The sequence below is a fragment of the Mus musculus genome, chromosome 6, assembly GCF_000001635.26.
Source record: "Mus musculus strain C57BL/6J chromosome 6, GRCm38.p6 C57BL/6J".
Classification (NCBI taxonomy): Eukaryota; Metazoa; Chordata; class Mammalia; order Rodentia; family Muridae; genus Mus; species Mus musculus.
The window spans coordinates 145,615,180-145,624,935 of NC_000072.6; the positions used below are offsets into that span (position 1 = coordinate 145,615,180).

The following is a 9,756-nucleotide window of genomic DNA, read 5'->3' on the forward strand; positions in this document are numbered from 1 at the left end:
GAAGGACAGCCAGTATTTCTCTCTAGCTTGTAAAATTTCCATTTTACTATTTGAAAGTTCAAATCCATTCTTGGTTACAGGGAGAGTCAAGTCCAGGGTGGGATACAGAAGTTTATGCCAATAAAATAAAATAAAATAAAATAAAATAAAATAAAATAAAATGGCACAACATGCTATATAGCCTTCAATTCAATTATGTGCATTTGGATATCCTGAGGAAGGAAGGTATGTCCACTGATCCCCACCAGGCACAGTGCATACCTATAGTCCCAGCACTGATGCAAGCTAAGACAAGAGTTCACCTTACATCATCCCGAGCCAGCCAGAGCTACATACCCCAACCCAGATGACTGTTCAGGAAGACTCTCAAACGGATGCTGGCTTCCCAGGATGTACATAACTGGTGCCCAGAAACTCGTGTCTTTGGAAGAAGGGCCATCTGCCTTTCTCTTAGGTCTGGCCAGAGATCTTCTCTGCACCAGGTAATACGAGGCGAGGTGAGACATGGCAGGATGGTGGGGGGAGTGCACAGCCGCAAAGCCCTCCCCAGGTCACGCATGCGCAGACCAGGGAAGCTTGAGCACCCCACTTGTCCTGCGCAAAGCCGGATGTCAGGGATGCGCAGACCTCCAGTCTCCCGATCCTAAGTTCTCTCCCCTCCAGCCACTCCAGAGCCTTCCCGCCAAATTTACATCCAATCAGAAAGTACCACCGCTTCAAATTGAGCCACATCCAATCGCAAAAAGGACGTGGCGCCTAAGCCTGCCCCCGAGACGCTCTGGACTAATGAGCATCCAGGGAGAAAGCGTTAAGTACCCGGAGCATCCAGCCTGGACCGTTGGGCGCACGAGCGGCGGTTGAGGAGCAGCTCTGAGGATCGGCTGAGGTGCTCTGCTAGGAGTTCAGCATGGTGAGAACAGCCCGAACCGGGGTGGGACCCACGGGAGGGAGAACGCCATCTCCTCAGAGTCTGGGGTCCTGTGAGGGTGAGCAAGCGAAGCGGCTGGGAGCCCGCTTCTCCTCTCCCAGGTCCCCGGCAGGGGGTGGGGTGGGATGGGGGTGTTAGGTCTCAGAGCCTGGCATCTCCTCATGGCCCAAACTCTCTCAAGAGGGAGATGCACCTTGGGGTGCAGAACCTGCCTGGAGTCCCAGCCCAACAGCACCTGACAAAAGAGGCACAAGAGTTCCAGCCTTAGCCTCGTCCGATTCCAGTCTCGAGAGTGCCGAGATGGGTTTTTGGAAAGGGAACTTTTGTGTTTTCTGATGCCAGTGCCCTTGACTGAGAAAACAATCAATCGCCTGGGTTCCAGAAGATTCTAGAAGCTACCAAGCTTTCTGGCCTAATGCTCACCATAGGAAAGTGAAAGTGAAAGTGACCGAGCCCAGACAGCTTCAGTTTGGAAATTTAAGAGTCTCTCACGGCCTTTGCTGGTCCCTAGCTTACTGTGCAGGGGGAAATCCTCCAGACTCTGATAGTCCTGCCCTCTGCCTTCTCTGTCAGAATCACAGATGTTGGCCACCAAACTTCCCAAAGAAGTTTTTGTATTTTGTGCCTGCAGCTCCTTGTCATGTTAGGTGGTTTATAAGTGGAATCATTTGTGCCCTTTAGAAGGTATATGAGCTATGGTGTGGCATGCCACAGTCCCAAACACTATGCAGGCAGAGGTAGGGAACTTGGATGCCCAAGACTAATCTGAGGTAGTGAATTTGAGACCAGCACAGGCTACAAGACCTTAAGGGGGAAAACATAAAACTGAGAACCTTTCTTAAGTTTTTGGTTTGTTTTAAAATGTGTAGGTGTGTCTTTGGGAAGTGTGTGTTCATGACTGCCATTTCCCAGAGAAGCCAGAGAGGGCAGTGACTATCCAGAGGCTGCAGTCATGGGCAGTCCCTGAAAGAGGAGAACTTAACAAACAAACCATCTCTCCTGCCCTAGGCAGGGAACTTTTTAAAATATCTATATTCACTCAAAAGGAACACATGCTAACAAATACCAAATGAGATCTAGGTCTAAACAGCCGGAATGTGTTTGTTTTTTTTGACAGGGTCTCATGGTAAACTCAAACTTGTCTCCCTGCCTTAGCCTCATAATTGAGCTAGTTCCTGTCTTGTATCACCACACCTGGCTTGATCATTATTTTTTCATTAAGAAATGTATTGAGAAGGCACTTCAGCCCCCATCCTTTTGTTCTTATGGTGAAATCCTTGCCGTGCATGGAATTTGGCAACATATTCTAACTTGATTTCTGTTGCTGGGATAAAAACACCAGAGCGACTTTTAGGAGGAAGGGGTTTATTTGACTTCCAGGCTATGTAGTCTGCCAGTGGAAACCCATGCAGGAATGAAGGCAAATTATCTCTGTGAGTTCAAGTCAGCCAGGGAAACATAGTGAGACCTTATCTTAAAACAAAAAAGAGAAAGAAAAGTGGCAGGAAACTAGAACGCAAGATTTTCTAGATGGGCAGATAAAAAACACAGTGACTACCCAGGCTAGGGCTGGGTACCCTGGGACCTATTCTGTCTTTTTTATTAGAGTATATCTTATCCTTTAGACAGGCCACTATTAAAACCACATAGATTATTTTCCAGAGAATTACTGTGACTGTCCATGATGAGCTAATTGTCGACATTGTATGGTGTGCAAGTCTTAAACTTTAATATTTTGAAAAGTGGCAAACATTTATACTCTGGGGTGAACTCCTACTGAAGAGTATGGTTAGCCTCATGTGATGGCTTACATTTCTAATTCTAGAACTTGAGAGGCTGGGGCAAGAGGATTATCACTAGAGAGTTCAGAGCGGAACAAGCTGCTCTCTCTCTCGTGTGTGTGTATGTGTTGAGATATGGTTGGACTTGAATGTACTTACTCTTTCCTTCTGAGAACTGGAATTCCATAATCCTGCACAACCATACCTAGTGGAAGTCAGTTTTAACAGAGATAAAAGGAGTGCCTGAGCATTCTTGGAAATAAAGTTTGAAAATAGACACCAAGGTACTACTCAAAATTGTATAGGTGTGTCATGCAGTTTCATGTTTCTGTTCTGGTTTCCAGCGTGAGTGTATCTCTATCCACGTGGGGCAGGCAGGTGTCCAGATTGGCAATGCCTGCTGGGAGCTGTACTGCCTTGAACATGGTATTCAGCCTGACGGTCAGATGCCAAGCGACAAAACCATTGGCGGCGGGGACGACTCATTCAACACATTCTTCAGTGAGACTGGAGCCGGCAAGCACGTGCCCAGGGCAGTGTTTGTGGACCTGGAGCCCACTGTGGTCGGTAGGTGCTTGGGGCCTGAGTGGAGGCTTTCCTGGGAAACTGGGGTGTCTCGGAAAAGCCCACCGAGACCTGTGCAGAGTAGACAGGATGTACATATACATAGTATGTAGAATTGTGACTTTGTTGGGTGAGAAAATTAAAGTTGTATGAGCTGTATGATATGTGTACTCTTAGTGATATATATTTCCTAGGAGAAACTGTTGACATTTGTGCTTAATGGAATTGAACAGTCCTTGCCTGAAATACTCACACTACGTATGGTCTTTCTCTCTCTAGATGAAGTACGCACCGGAACCTACCGGCAGCTTTTCCACCCAGAGCAGCTCATCACTGGGAAGGAAGATGCAGCCAACAATTATGCCAGAGGTCATTATACCATTGGCAAGGAGATTGTTGACCTGGTCCTGGACCGGATCCGAAAACTGGTAAGAGGGTTGTAGAAGAGGCTTCATATGATGGTTGTCCCGGTCAAGGGGGTCACAGGTAGTGGGGGAGTTATTTTGGCAAAAAGGTTAGAATCAAGAATCTATCATGAGTACCAAAATATTTTACTAGTCTCCACTGAGATGCATCTACAGGTCTTCATTGTATTCAAACCCAGTGCGGCGTCTGTATGGTAGACGATCTGAATTTGCATCAGTTTGTAGAAGTGGAAGTCCTGCATGTGGGGTGGAAGTCGGGATGTGGCTTTGTAGGCACTAGCTTATGTACTCTGGTTTTACCACAGGCCGATCTGTGCACGGGACTGCAGGGCTTCCTCATCTTCCACAGCTTTGGAGGTGGCACAGGGTCTGGGTTTGCATCGCTGCTGATGGAGCGGCTTTCAGTGGACTATGGCAAGAAGTCCAAGCTGGAGTTTGCCATCTACCCAGCCCCCCAGGTTTCTACAGCGGTCGTGGAGCCTTACAACTCCATCCTGACCACGCACACCACCCTGGAGCATTCCGACTGTGCTTTCATGGTGGATAACGAAGCCATCTACGACATCTGCCGGCGCAACCTGGATATTGAACGTCCCACATACACCAACCTCAACCGTCTGATTGGGCAGATTGTGTCATCCATCACAGCCTCCCTAAGGTTCGATGGCGCCCTGAATGTGGACTTAACAGAATTCCAGACCAACCTGGTGCCATACCCTCGCATCCACTTCCCACTGGCGACCTATGCCCCAGTCATCTCTGCTGAGAAGGCATACCATGAGCAGCTGTCAGTAGCAGAGATCACCAATGCTTGCTTCGAGCCAGCCAATCAGATGGTCAAGTGTGACCCTCGCCATGGCAAATACATGGCCTGCTGCATGTTGTACCGGGGGGATGTGGTTCCCAAAGATGTCAATGCGGCTATTGCCACCATCAAGACCAAGCGCACCATCCAGTTTGTAGATTGGTGCCCGACTGGATTTAAGGTAGGACTGGGTGCTATGACAGTTATGTCTGCCAGTAACCATAGGTTCTGCCTCAGGGTCATAGCTTTGGGCAAGCTCATGGCCCTTGCCATGTCAGGCTCCAAAGAAGGCATGAATAGTAATTAGGTTGCTAAGTGACTTTATGCTTCTCCAAATAATTCTGGGTACCCTTTCTTAAAACCATCAATTACCAAACCTTAAGTGGACAGATGAGTTTTCTCAGTCAGTGAGACGTTGAGAAGGGAGGGAGTGTCTTTTACTAGCTTCTACCTATGCCTTACTCAGGTTTCCTCCCGGAGGAACCTCTAGTTCAACAGTAAAGAGCTGGCCTATGGGTTGTACAAGTTAGGGGCTGTCTGCCCCTAAGAGTAGAGTCGACCAACACCAAGTGGACATTATTAATCTCTTAGTTGTGAGGAGTTGAGTTTTGGTTTGTTTATATTTTTATTACTATTTTGGACAATATCACTGTGGTTTACCACACATTCTTTTACAACCATTTACTTGTGCTACTACTGGTAGTAGCTACTGCTAGTTTCCATGTTTAAAAGTGAAGTTTTGGTCTGGCATTCACGGTGGCACATGCATATGATACCAGCACTAGAGAAAGTTCAAGGTCATTCTTTGTCACATAGTGAGGATCAAAACTATGGAAGGCTGAAAAGCTGAACTGTCCCCGAAGCTTAGAAAGCTTTTGAGGTTTGTATTATAAGACAAGAGTTGAGATAGACTATGCCTCCTATAGGTGATCTTTGTCCCACTGCTCCCAGCTCAGGTCTGCCTATGAGCCTGGCTGCAGCTAACAGCCATGTGTTCATGAGGGTGTAAAAGGGTCACCACCTTGGCACATTCCTGGGTGTTTATCATCCTTTACCTCCACCATGTTCTCCTTGGAGTTGACTACTTCATGGGTGTTTTCTACACTGTAAGGCTTTCGTAGGTTTCCTTTTAACTACATATACAACACACTTTGGATAGATTTACATACCAGGATTATAGGATTCTCATTCTTTGTTGTACTGTGTGGGTATATGATGATTCACTATGTTCTGTTTTCAATTTGGCCATTAGTGGGTCAAGTAAGCACTTTACAATCTTTGTAGATGCTGCTTTGTGAAGGTGATTATTCATTCCACAAAGTATTTACGGTTAAGCAGGGTCCACAGTTCCCAGTTTACATTTCTGAGGTCAATATAAACTTCACGATGTTTTCTCCTTCTCTGGCAGGTGGGTATTAACTACCAGCCTCCTACTGTGGTCCCTGGGGGAGACCTGGCCAAGGTGCAGCGGGCTGTGTGCATGCTGAGCAATACCACGGCCATCGCAGAGGCCTGGGCCCGCCTGGACCACAAATTTGACCTCATGTACGCCAAGCGGGCCTTTGTGCATTGGTACGTGGGAGAAGGCATGGAGGAAGGGGAGTTCTCCGAGGCCCGGGAGGACCTGGCAGCGCTGGAGAAGGACTATGAAGAGGTGGGCGTGGATTCCGTGGAAGCAGAGGCAGAAGAAGGGGAGGAGTACTGAGCGCATGGGTCTGGCTGGCGGCCGTCCATTTACACCTTCCCCACCATTGGAAATAAAGGATATGTTTACTTATTAAAGTTTCTAAATGGAGACATTTGCTTCCCTGTGTGCTGTACTGTCTAACAAAATTCCTTTCAAGATACCTGCATTTTCCAAGTAAATTTCTCTGAGGAAAACACCATTTTTCCTAAGAAATGATAAACATGGCTGCAGGTTCGGTTTTAAGTTCTAAGGATGTGAGGCTAAGGAGCTTTAGTTGTAAAGTACTGCTTGATTGGCACAGAGGTGGCCTTCTCCCCTGTCTTGGGCTGCTAGGGAGGGGTCCCTCTGGGTCTATGGTGTGTGTCCTGGGACCGTTGCAGTGCAGTGCCTGACACTTCATTCCCACTGACACCATTAGCTTTCTTCCTCTGCTTGTTGCACTGCTGTTGAGGTATTCCAGAGCCACCTCCCATCGCATGGCTCCAGGTTGTACCGAGGTCATCTTCTAGCTAGCCCCAATTCCTAGTATGGAACTAAGTGGTGAGAACTAGTATTGGTAGGTTCTTCTAGGCTGCCCAGGACCATATCTCAGCACAAACCACAAAAGAAAGCCTTTGAATGAGGGGGAGACTGTATTCAGCACCCAGTTCTACAAATCAGAACTGTGTAAGACTGGCTTCAGGCACAGAGTGGCCCAGATCTGAGGGAGTTTGGGGCCCAGTAAGAGGGAGAGGAGAAAGGGTGATCTGCCCATGCTCATGGTGATAGGCTGCCAGCTGAGACCGAACATGAGAACATCGAAACTCAAAGGAAGAGGAGAGAGCCCTGGTCTCTACCTGGCAGAGGTATACTTGCCACCCATGATGCAGTAAGTATCATGGCTGTTGTACATTGATTGGCCAGAAATGGGTGTGAATGTGGCCTGGATATGAATACTAACGTGCTGGGAGCAGCAACAGCTCCAGAGAATATGGGGCTCTAGGGCCAGAAAACAGGAGTAGGCAGAATTGGGGCTCAGAGTCCCCAGTGTTTCCTTTTCTGTTGGCTTCTATAGGGAGCTCCTACTGATTTCCTGGGTTTGTTAACCTAGTTTCTCAGACCTCTACCTTCCCACCAGCTACCTAATATTCCTAGGCCAGAAATGTGCCCTGCCAGTCAGTCTAAATCTGAGGTTTTGTGTCTTTTAAAATAATTCTTGAATTCCACTTTTTAAAAAACATTATATATATATATGAGTACACTGTTGCTGTCTTCAGACACACCAGAAGAGGGCATCAGATTCCATTACAGATGGTTGTGGGCCACCATGTGGTTGCTGGGAATTGAACTCAGGACCTCTGGAAGAGCAGTCAATGCTCTTAACCACTGAGCCATCTCTCCAGCCATTGAATTCCATTCTTATTTAGCTAGGGCCATGTTCATAGAATAGCACCTGTGTGGAGGTCATAGGTCAACTTGCAGGAATTGGTTCCCTCCTTCCTTCTGCCATGTGGGTCCTAGTGGTCAAACTGAGATCGTGAGAATTGTCAATAAGTGTCTTTAGCCAAAGAGCCATCTGAGCTTTTGTTTTTGTTTTGTTTCATAGCCCAGGCTGACCTTAAACTTAAGATCCCTGCTACTTCCAAGTGCTGGATTACTGAACTGCCCTTCCCATGTAAACCTGACACTTGTAATAAACCCCAGCTTTGTGGCTTCCCTTTCCTCAGGTCATGGATAATCGAGGCTCTCCCACCTCCTTCCAAGTCCTCAGCCCTCACTCCCTCCCTCTCTCTGTCCCTCCCTCCTGCCTGCTCAGAATTGCACATGTGCATGTGGACACACACACACACACACACACACAGAGAATGCTGTTTTCCACTTCCGACTTCGCTGCTCTCAGCGAAGGCCCAGCTGTGCCCACCTCTGCTCACACTCAGGTGTACTGTGGTAAGCAGAAGCACTTAGAATGTATTACCCAGAATGAATGGACACTTCCTGTTTGCACTCAGCAGGGAGCTCTTTAAGGGCCACACATACTAAGTGGATACCCAGTCAGCGCCCACTCCATTTATTCTAGCCCACAGCACCCTTACCCAGGGCCTTCACCCCATGGAGTCAGGCCTGCTGAGTTGAGACCACAGGACTGCCCTAGCTATGTCATCCAAAAAAAGATTAGTCCCCTGCCCCCAGGTGTACTTCTCTCTAGTTTCATGGGGCTTGACTCCACCTTTCCCCCACTTAGGTATCTATTTCAGCTGGCTATTCTCACACAATTTCCTGAGTTTTAAATAACTGATAATTTTGATGACTAAAAATCTCACAGGGTTAATGAGATTTAGGTAAGAAAATAATAGGGATGGGTGTGGTACAGGCTATGTCCTGTTTCCTTCATAAATAAATAAATGTTATTACAGTCTGCATCATGAAATTCTTGAAAATAGTCAGTTGTGGGGAAAAAAATCATATGACAATGGAGTTCAAAAACAAATGAGAAATAATGATTTATAACAGAGGCAGCCTCTGTCTTAGGAAGTCTAAGAAACTACCAGAACAGAAATGGGCCCATCATGAGAGCCGAACTGAGAGAGTTAATGGCCGACTTACTCTTCTAGAATGTGGTAAATTGAGTATTCCCATGTCCATGCATGGAGGAGAGGATGGATGGAGGGAACAAACAGAAAACCAAACTGACCAATGCAGAGAGACCAGTCCTGAAGGAAGTCTCAGGTAAAAGCATCACAGATGCCCACACCCATGGAACCACGTGGACAGGAACAGCTCCTGGCCTGCAGTAACTAAGGGCTCAGGGCTGAGTCCCCTTGGGACCCCAATAGCAGCTCCTTTTCCCTGTTAATACCCCAAATAGCAATCTCTTCTCACAGGAAGGTGTTGAGATCCATGTAGCTAAGGAGCCACACTTGAAAATGAATCCCAGTAGGTATTCATGATGTAGGAAAACATTACTTTCCAGGAGCCTGACTTTCTTAGCAAGGATGATGCATCTACACAGTAGAAGAGAGATAATTAGCAGGGGTAATTAGTGGTGCGAATGTGCAGGAGCCTCTTTATATGGGGGCATTAGGATAATGTAATTTGCCTGTTTGCTAATGAGTGATTGGTTTCTGTTTTGTTTGAATAAAACTAGAAACTGAGGGCACATTTAATAACTTGCAGAAATTCAAACTATTGCGACTCTCAGTGCTGAAGAAGAGGCTCCCATCCTCTGAACATGGCTTGAGCTAGCAGAACTGTCATTCCACAAAACAGCTTACCAGCCAGCCACCTAAGGCTCCTTGGGCACCCACCTCACACAGACACACATACCTACCTATGATTAAAAATAAATCTTTAAACGTTTTTTAAAAGAAAAGGAGGCCTCTGTTCCACAGACAGGAAAACTTAAACTTTCCTGATGCTGCTACAAGAGGTTGTTTTATTGAGGTTCCCTTTGCTGGGGGGGGGGGGCATCCTTCAGAGGTCTTTACCTTTGCTGAGGGGGTCCTTCAGAAGTCTTTACCTTTGCTGAGGGGGTCCTTCAGAAGTCTTTACCTTTGCTGAGGGGGTTCCTTCAGAAGTCTTTACCTTTG

At 47.0% G+C, this 9,756-nt stretch overlaps 1 protein-coding gene across 1 annotated transcript; it reads left to right on the forward strand.

Moving 5' to 3' along the window:
- The first annotated feature begins 783 nt into the window (after positions 1-783).
- Positions 784-6,298, forward strand: Tuba3b (tubulin, alpha 3B). The gene is made up of 5 exons (NM_009449.3): positions 784-910; positions 3,054-3,276; positions 3,553-3,701; positions 4,004-4,684; positions 5,912-6,298. Exons 1-5 carry the CDS (start codon positions 908-910, stop codon positions 6,206-6,208), a joined length of 1,353 nt encoding a protein of 450 aa, NP_033475.1. The 5' UTR covers positions 784-907; the 3' UTR covers positions 6,209-6,298.
- The last annotated feature ends 3,458 nt before the right edge of the window (positions 6,299-9,756 follow it).

What these genes read in the sequence shown, in the direction of transcription:
- Tuba3b (NM_009449.3), top strand. An exon ending in CCTGGAGCCCACTGTGGTCG is followed by an intron (nt 3,277 to 3,552) that starts GTAGGTGCTTGG and finishes TTCTCTCTCTAG; the next exon opens with ATGAAGTACGCACCGGAACC. An exon ending in GGTGCCCGACTGGATTTAAG is followed by an intron (nt 4,685 to 5,911) that starts GTAGGACTGGGT and finishes CTTCTCTGGCAG; the next exon opens with GTGGGTATTAACTACCAGCC.